Source organism: Podarcis bocagei, assembly GCF_964188305.1.
Source record: "Podarcis bocagei genome assembly, chromosome: 18".
In the NCBI taxonomy this organism is placed as follows: Eukaryota; Metazoa; Chordata; class Lepidosauria; order Squamata; family Lacertidae; genus Podarcis; species Podarcis bocagei.
This window is the reverse complement of record NC_138144.1, coordinates 7,971,646-7,981,420: the sequence shown is the minus strand read 5'-3', so window position 1 is coordinate 7,981,420 and position 9,775 is coordinate 7,971,646. Positions and strand designations below refer to the sequence as shown.

At 48.6% G+C, this 9,775-nt stretch overlaps 1 protein-coding gene across 1 annotated transcript; it reads right to left on the bottom strand.

The window, feature by feature from the left end:
• Positions 1-6,481: 6,481 nt before the first annotated feature.
• Positions 6,482-7,851, bottom strand: LOC308577631 (E3 ubiquitin-protein ligase RNF167-like). The gene has a single exon (XM_081178002.1). The coding sequence runs from the start codon at positions 7,501-7,503 to the stop codon at positions 6,586-6,588; it is 918 nt and encodes a 305-aa protein (XP_081034128.1). The 5' UTR covers positions 7,504-7,851; the 3' UTR covers positions 6,482-6,585.
• Positions 7,852-9,775: the final 1,924 nt, after the last annotated feature.

The following is a 9,775-nucleotide window of genomic DNA, read 5'->3' as shown; positions in this document are numbered from 1 at the left end:
TCTGCTGTGGTCAAAAAAGTTTTGGAGCTGGTGGCGATGCAATTTCCCACCCCGAGATTCTTTTTGAGAGGCCATCCTTTTTCCAAGCTGATGGCATGCACCTTTCTGCTTCAGGGAATGAGGCTTGGATTGGTGCGGTGGTGACCAAGCTGAGGTCTTGGTTGGGGCTGTGAGTGGTTTGGCGGTGAGCTGAGGGCTCCATGGCGGTTAGGCACTGGTTAAATTGGTGCTTGGAGGGGTAAGTGCCTACCCCTCCAAATGATGCGAATGGGAATTCCGTTAAAGGAAATCCAGGGGCTTGCCATTCTTTCGTCCTTGTCCCCGGAGTCGGACTTGGGCCGTGCAAGCCCCACAGGAACATGAGGGTGAGAAGTAATGGTCTGGTGCCCAGCTTTATTTCTCACCCAATACTTGTTTCCCACGCTGGCTTCCGCTGGTATCCGGAAGGCCAGCTCTGTCCCTGAGGGCAAGGACAGATAGTCGGAACCAGTGCCTAAGCAACCACTCACATTTTTGTATTTGAATAAAGTTGTGGCCAAAATTATGCCAAAAACCTTAAACAAAAATTGATGTGTGAAGTGTGAATTATTGGGGGGCTACTGTGACTCAACACGCAAAGCGTGTTCTCCCTAGCAGAGAGCACGTGTTGCGGTTGGGAACAGGCCACCCTCCAGTGACTAGGCAAATTTAGTTGAATCCCGACCATTTAAATGGTTAAACTGGGTTGCTGGGGTGTTTTGATTGTTGCCAATTCGGAGGAGGGGTCAGAGTCTATATATACAGGGGCCAGACGTTGGCACGGCCTCTTGGCCGTTTTGCATCGGATCACCCGCCCTCCCTCCCTTTAATAGGGGGGTTTTTTATTTAAGCTGATCGCTTGACCTTGCTATGCCTGTCATGGTGTCGTTCGCCTTGGTGCGGGGGCACGGTAGGAATTTTGCCATCTGGCTGATTGGCTGGTGCCATTTGGTTTTTGCCTACTGCGTAGCAAATCGTCACAACTTGTAAGGTTGGCGGTTAGGCACTGGTTAAATTGGTGCTTGGAGGGGTAAGTGCCTACCCCTCCAAATGATGCGAATGGGAATTCCGTTAAAGGAAATCCAGGGGCTTGCCATTCTTTCGTCCTTGTCCCCGGAGTCGGACTTGGGCCGTGCAAGCCCCACAGGAACATGAGGGTGAGAAGTAATGGTCTGGTGCCCAGCTTTATTTCTCACCCAATACTTGTTTCCCACGCTGGCTTCCGCTGGTATCCGGAAGGCCAGCTCTGTCCCTGAGGGCAAGGACAGATAGTCGGAACCAGTGCCTAAGCAACCACTCACATTTTTGTATTTGAATAAAGTTGTGGCCAAAATTATGCCAAAAACCTTAAACAAAAATTGATGTGTGAAGTGTGAATTATTGGGGGGCTACTGTGACTCAACACGCAACCAGTTCTCCAGCAATTTCTGCAGCAATCTGCAGATTTGCCTTTTAAAAATCTCTGTGTCAGAATATAGCAACTATGGAGAAAATCGCACATGGTTTGAAATTTAGACAAGTGCTAGGACCTCCACTCTTTTCATGTGGCTTGGCATTCTTTAATTTCATATACAGTGAATGTTATTTTTCCCAGATCACTGTAGCCATCCGCTTGGCATATCTGGTGATTTTCTTGGCTTTAAAAATTATTTATCCATTTAAAAATCCTCTCCAAATAAGCACTTTTCCACATGTAGTTTTGACTAACACAGACAATTCTTGCAAGCAATGTCTGCTAATGCATTTTTGTATGTTATTTTCACCCGAATATGTATTTTTATGCATGCTTTTCCCTGTTGCTGTCGCTACGTTTAGCTACTATCCCAGCTCTTCCCCAGACTCTAGGAACCCAAGGAAGCCTTTAAAAATTAAAACATGGATAAAATCCAGAAAGCTAAAAAACATACAAAAGATAATAGCTAAATATCAATGTAGTGGAAACAAAGCAATACAAAAGCAAATCTGTTAGAACGCAGATAGCAAAGACAGCTCAATACTATATGAAAGCCCTTTCCTTAAAAAAACAGCCAGTCGCCAAAAGCCTGTCGGAATAAAGCAGTCTTCACTTGCTGGCAGGAGGAGAACAAAGAGGGAGACAGTCTAGTTTCTCCAGGCAGGGAGTTCCAAAGTTGCGTTGGAGCCAAAGAGAATTTTTGTAAACACTGTGTTATGCACTAAGCTTGAATCCGAGAATGATAGGCAAGTAGGATCCTAGAATGCCACAACTGATTGGCCTGCAGGAAAAGACCAATCAGGCTCCAGGAGGGAAGCAGAATCAGCCAATCAGATGGGACTCATTTTGTAAATAATGTATATAAAAGCCTGAGGTTTGGGGGGCAACTCAATCCCTGTTTTACAAGCTGCAATAAAGAGCATGAAATCACTACAGGACTCCGCGTATATTTCACACTGGTCGGTTGGATGACTGCATCACAAAATTCGGAGAAGTGGCGTGTTTCGGTTCTCATAGTTTCAAGAAAGTTCAGGTTGGATGGATTCCGGTTTTAAATGTGAACTGAGTCGAATTTCTGTCCCCTATGGAGATGTTCTATGGGGTGAAAGAAGGAGTTTGCGAGGCAGAGGTGGTTTGCTTTTAAAGCTTCTTCCTAAACGTGCTCCACCACGTCCCCAATCCGTTCCCATCCATCTCCTCGCATTACGGAGAGGGTGTTTGGTTTCTTCAGCTGTCAGGAGCAAAACTCTGAACTTTTGTCCGATTACCCCAGAGAGCCCTGTTTGCAGCTTAGCTGTTTGGTCTCTCTTTACAAGGGGGGAGGAGAGGAGACGTAAGGCGATGGAGAAACACACTGTGCCGAAACAAAAGATGTTTATGCGGAGGGAAAGCAGGGGAGGGAACAGTCTAGGCCGGGACTGCAGGGAAGGAACAAAAGGCTGGAAGCAAAATAGGACAATGGAAGTGTAATGTGTATGGGTTGCTCGTGTGTAAGTTGCCGCCTCTCCAGGCTTTGTTGCCTTGCTAAACCTTTCAGTCTGGGCAGCCCTTCACTTCGTGGCTGCCTCAGTCGCTGGCAGAATCCGTCAGTGGGCGTTTCTTAAATCTTTTCCAACATAAAAGTTGTTTGACACCCAGTCTCCTCCTACTCTCTCTGCGCGGGAGTCTTCTGCGCAGGGTGGGCGTGGGTAGCGGAGGACCCGTGCTCTCCCCGCTGGTGTCCGGTGAAGAGTCCTGGAGCCCTCTCGCCGATTCCCCCATCAGCCCCTCTATATCCCTGGTGTTGCGCTGATTTGCTTCCCCATCTGCGGAGCTGCCTCTCTCCCTGCTGGGCCCTTCTCCAGCATCATTTGAGAGCCTTCCCTCCGCCTCTGGCTCCGATGTCAGTTCCCTGACAGGAAGGATGCAGAATATGATTTGCTCGAAAGAAGAGGCCCTCCAGGAAATAAGAAGGGCCCTGCCTGCTGGACCCACATCTAGACCCACATCCTTTCCTCAAAGTAGCCAACCAGATGACCCAAAGGATCTTGGAGGGGGTTGGACTACATGACCCTCAATGTCCCTTCTAATAATAATAATAATAATAATAATAATAATAATAATAATAATATAATATAATATTTATACCCTGCCCATCTGGCTGGGCTTCCAACAAAAAACTAAAATACAATAACCTATTAAACATTAAAAGCTTCCCTAAACAGGGCTGCCTTTTGATGTCTTCTAAAAGTTTGGTAGTTCTTCTCTTTGACATCTGGTGGGAGGGCGTTCCACAGGGAGGGTGCCACCACCGAGAAGGCCCTCTGCCTGGTTCCCTGTAACCTCACTTCTCGCAGTGAGGGAACCGCCAGAAGGCCCTTGGCGCTGGACCTCAGTGTCCGGGGAGAACGATGGAGGTGGAGACGCTCCTTCAGGTATACTGGACCAAGGCTTTAAAGGTCAGCACCAACACTTTGAATTGTGCTTGGAAATGTACTGGGAGCCAGTGTAGGTCTTTCAAGACCGGTGTTATATGGTCTCAGCGGCCACTCCCAGTCCCCAGTCTAGCTGCCGCATTCTGGATTAGTTGTAGCTTCCGGGTCACCTTCTAAGGTAGCCCCACGTAGAGCGCATTGTAGTAGTCCAAGCAAGAGATAACCAGAGCATGCGCCACTCTGGCGAGACAGTTCATGGGCAGGAAGGGTTTCAGCCTGTGTACCAGAAAGAGCTGATAAACAGCTGCCCTGTACACAGAAATGACCTGTGCCTCCATGGACAGCTGCGAGTCCAGAATGACTCCCAGGCTGCACACCTGGTCCTTCAGGGGTACAGTGACCCCATTCAGGACCAAGGAGTTCCTCCACACCTGCCCGCCACCTGTCCCCTCAAAACAGTACTTCTGTCTTGTCAGGATTCAGCCTCAATCTGTTAGCCACCATCCATCCTCCAACTGCCTCCAGACAACTCTACAATTGTGTGATTCTGTGATTTGAGGAGCCCCAAAGCAGGTCCTGACCATGACGCCACACTTCCTAGCAGAGGACATTCAAATGTTTACTGCCTTTGGCAGTGGAAGGAGGACGTTGCCACTCTGCTCAGCGATCACAGATAAGTTTATCATCCTCCTTGAGTTTCCCTAATCCTCTTTTAAAGCCACCGTCATTTCCTCATGCAGGAATGAGTATGACTCTGCACTGCATGAAGAAACGCTTTCTCTTATCTGTCCTGAATCAGCTTCACTCAATGTCCACCAGTTCTAGAGTTGGGAGAGAGGGAGGAAAACGTTCCTCTATCCACTTCCTCTGTGCACACACTCACCATGCCCCCTCTTAATGGACCCCCCCCCCGCTAAGCTAAAAAAAACAAAAACCCAAACAAGAAAACCCTAAAAAGAAAACAGAAAAGGTAAAGGACCCCTGGGCGGTTGTTGTTGTTGTTTAGTCGTGTCCAACTCTTCGTGACCCCCTGGACCAGATCACGCCAGGCACTTCTGTCTTCCACTGCCTCCCGCAGTTTGGTCAAACTCATGCTGGTAACTTCGAGAACACTATCCAACCATCTCATCCTCTGTCGTCCCCTTCTCCTTGCGCCCTCCATCTTTCCCAACATCAGGGTCTTTCCCAGGGAGTCTTCTCTTCTCATGAGGTGGCCAAAGTCTTGGAGCCTCAGCTTCAGGATCTGTCCTTCCAGTGACCACTCAGGGCTGATTTCCTTCAGAATGGAGAGGTTGGATCTTCTTGCAGTCCATGGGACTCTCAAGAGTCTCCTCCAGCACCAGAATTCAAAAGCATCCATTCTTTGGCAATCAGCCTTCTTTATGGTCCAGCACTCACTTTCATAAAAGCGACTGTGGGGTTGCGGTGCTCATCTCGCTTTCAGGCCAAGGGAGCCAGTGTTTGTCCACATACAGCTTTCTGAGTCATGTGGCCAGCAGGACTAAACCACTTCTAGTGCAACGGGACACTGTGACGGAAACCAGAGCGCCTGGAAATGCCGCTTACCTTCCTGCCACAGCCGTACCTATTTATCTACTTGTGCTGGTGTGCTTTCAAACTGCTAGGTTGGCAGGAGCTGCGACAGAGCAACGGGAGCTCACCCCGTCGTGGGGATTCAAACCACCAACCTTCCAATCGGCAAGCCCAAGAGGCTCAGGGGTTTAGACCACAGCACCACCCTTCCTCATAGGAGAGTTGCTCCAGCCCCTTGATCATTTCAGTTGCCCTTTTCTGAACCTCTTCCAGGTCTGCGTGAACCACCCACCCACAATTTGCAGGGGATGCTGGACTTGCTTTGCTCCACCCCCAGACAGAGCACAGGGAAGGATGAGTCGGTGCCTCTCAGGTGCGCTATTGGCCAGCGAGGAGGGAGGCTGCAGCAGGCCAGCAGAATTCTTCCCTGGTGGTCACCAACAAGCCAGTCGTGTGGGATTAGCCAACCACGGCTTGATTTGGAATTCCACAAATTCCACAACCGGTACCCAGGACTGTCTGCCAGTGTGGTGTAGTGGTTAAGAGCAGTGGACTCGTAATCTGGTGAACCGGGTTCGCTTCCCCGCTCCTCCACATGCAGCTGCTGGGTGACCTTGGGCCAGTCACACTTCTCTGAAGTCTCTCAGCCCCACTCACCTCACAGAGCGTTTGTTGTGGGGGAGGAAGGGAAAGGAGAATGTGAGCCGCTTTGAGACTCCTTTGGGTAGTGATAAAGCGGGATATCAAATCCAAACTCTTCCTCACTTCCACCACACTGCAGGAGTATTTCCTGCCCCCAACTTGGAATATAAACAGCCAGGTGCTTTCAGACTGCCCTTACCTCATTGAACTATTTGACATCTCACCTGTTTGCCAAGGTGTCACCCATCCACCTGGGTTCACCTCCTCCAGACCGCCAGAGCTTCCAAGAGACATGTGTTTTTATTTATTATTTTTTTGGAAAAGAAGAAGCGGAAAAAACCCACCCAAACCCTTGGCACACATCTGTACCTAATTCTGAAATGTAAACACAGAATCTCAATAAAAGGAAGGGGACAACGGCTGATGTTTGGGAGAATTTTGTTGTTTCTGATATTTCGTGTTGGGCCTCCCTCCTTCTGTCTCCTCCTCCTCTTCCTTCATCCAGCGGTATCCCGCGTGGCGGGCCTAGATCACAACGCCAACCTTCTGCTTGCAAATGGGGCAGGTCTTCCCACTCCTGGGCTGGATGAGGAGCCAGGTGTTGATACAGGTGCTGTGATAGGCATGGGAGCATGGCAAGATCTTCAACTTCTCTCCCACCTCGTAATCTGCCATGCAGATCACACAGAGGTCGTAGCTGTCGCCTCTCCTGAAGGTTTTCACCCTGATGCCTTGTCTCCGCCGGTACCACTTCAAGCATCCGGCGAAGACCAGGCCGCTGACTGTGAAGCTCAGAAGGATCACAAAGCCAAACTCTCGGAGGAATTCCACAATCAGTTGTTGGGTGCAGTAGCCCGGCCAGAACTGCAGGTAGTGGTGAGCTGGGTCCCAAACGGAGATGTCCATGTCATCATCCCAGCAGGGATTGTAATAGCCCTGAGGCACCACTGTCGTGACCTTGGTGCCGTTCCCAGAACGCACCAGCCCCCTCAGCACCTTGGAGGCTGACCCACCAATGAAGAGGGATGGAATCAAGATCTTCTTCTCCTTTGGGCCTTCTACCTCAACAGCCATGCTCACAAGCAAATCAGAGTAGAAGTTGTAGATGACTGCCGCCCGGTAGCCAGCTTGCTGGGCGTGGAAGACCTTGAGGCCAAAGGGACATCCATACCGACGGATGAGGGCAATATAGCCCAGCGGAGATGTCTTCGGAACCGGAGGGGCTACTAGGGGTTGGCAGGCATTTGGGGGCACCACCTCGACAAGGTAGCCCGTGAGCCCCAGTCGGGGGAGCGGAGGGCCGAAGCAAGCGGGGACAGCTTTGAAATCGAGGCAGGTGGAGTTCTGGGTGTAGACCAGGTAGACGAACGGCTTGGCCAAGGTGACCTCTAGAACCAGGGAAAAGGCCACCAGCGAAGGAGGAGAGAGAAGCGAGAGCTGCATCTTGGAGGTCACCTTCCGTGGACAAGGATGGTGGGGTGGAGAGCTTGGTGGGAAATCCAGGTCTCACCTGCGCATCTTGGAGAGCTGGGTTGGGACCACGGAGGCAAGGCCAACAGCAAGACACACGCTTCTCACAGGGACGGTTCCTTCTCCAGGACCAGCTTCCAAAAGAGCTTTTCAATCATAGATGTTGGTCACCTCCCATCCACACACTTCCCACCACTTGCACCTCCGACCTTCTCAGCAATAGTTGTTTGGAAACTGCCTGGCCCCTTATGACATCACTCACTGACTACATCCCTGGCTGGTGAGCAGAGGAAAGATGGAGTGAGAGCAAACAATGTCATGGGACTCTCACACAAACGTAAGGAGAGCCTGGCAGGGTCAGGCCAATGGCAGCATCCTGCTCAGCACCCTGTTTTCACAGCGACCAACCAGCTGTCCCAATGGGGAAGCCTGCAAGCAAGACCCAAGAGCCCCCTTGGCTCCTGTGGTCTCCACCAACTGGTTTTCAGAACTGCCTCCAGATGGAGGCAGAGCATAGCCCTTGTGGCTAGCAGCCTTTAGATAGTCATGAATTTATCTCAGCAACTTTTCCTGGTAGATCTTGCCTCAATAAGGCAGTTGTGATTACTGTAGGTCTCCTCCTTTCCACAGTTCCTTAAGTCTCCTCTTCTCCTGGGTCCTTCCCAAACAATCTGATACTTCTTCATCTTGTTCATCTCTGCTCCACTCTCTTCATGCCTCTTCTGATCCTGAGAGACCGGCAGTGGGACTGGTCACAACAGGAGGGGGAGAAGCCCTGGATTCATCAGCCACCTGCCTCATCTCTGCCTCTTGGCCCCCTTCCTTTCCATCCCCATCTTCTGCCCCTGAGCCTGGCCTTCTCTCTGTCTCAGCCTCTTCCTGCTCACTAAACCCTGTTGCCTCCTCCTCCCAGTCTTCTCCCTCTTCTCCCTCTGACCAGGACTCTGTTGTTGTTTTCCCCCAAAAAAATCTATTTTCCACATTTATCACAAAAAAGACATAACAAACCACATCACAAAGAAAAACACATTACACCACAATAAACAAAACTAAACACAGAGGAAATTTGTATCTTTAAATATCTAATTCTCATTACATTGATAACTGACTTCCTCAAACCCCATCTATCTGAATTTCATTATATCACCTATATAACAGTTCTCCATCTTCATATTTCTAATAATATTGACTCCTTTCATTAACTAACCTCTTCTCCTTTATTAATATTCTAATCCTTAATATTTACTACACACATTCTTATTCTACCCCTAAGCCTATTTATTATTTCCAATAATTTTCTATTTATCTTATGTCACAATATTTAGCTAAATATTTTTTAAATTTCTTCCAATCCTCTTGTATCTACTCTTCTTTCTGGTTGCGGATTCTTCCAGTCAAGTCGGCTAGCTCCAAAAAGTCCAACATCTTCATCCTTCTATTGTTGGTATTTCTTGAGATTTCCAATTTTTGGCTAATAAAAGTCTTGCCGCTGTAGTGGCATACAAAAACAATCTGAGATCTTTTTTGGGCAATTCCAGTCCTAATATTCCAAGTAGAAAGGCTTCTGGTTCCTTAATAAATGTATTTTTCAACATTTTTTTCAACTCATTATAAATCTTTTCCCAGAAGTCTTTCAACTTGGGACACGTCCACCACATATGATAAAAAGTACCTTCTTTTTCTTCACATTTCCAACATAGATTATCATTTGTATGATAAATCTTTCCTAATTTGACCGGGTTTAAGTACCATCTATACATTATTTTCATAATATTTTATTTTAATAGTGTACATGCAGTAAACTAAACGAAGATCATGGCCCCTGGGCCCATCACCTCCTGGCAAATAGAAGGGGAAGAAATGGAGGCAGTGAGAGATTTTACTTTCCTGGGCTCCATGATCACTGCAGATGGTGACAGCAGCGACAAAATTAAAAGACGCCTGCTTCTTGGGAGAAAAGCAATGACAAACCTAGACAGCATCTTAAAAAGCAGAGACATCACCTTGACAACAAAGGTCCGTATAGTTAAAGCTATGGTTTTCCCAGTAGTGATGTATGGAAGTGAGAGCTGGACCATAAAGAAGGCTGATCGTCGAAGAATGGATGCTTTTGAATTCTGGTGCTGGAGGAGACTCTTGAGAGTCCCATGGACTGCAAGAAGATCAAACCTCTCCATTCTGAAGGAAATCAGCCCTGAGTGCTCACTGGAAGGACAGATCCTGAAGCTGAGGCTCCAAGACTTTG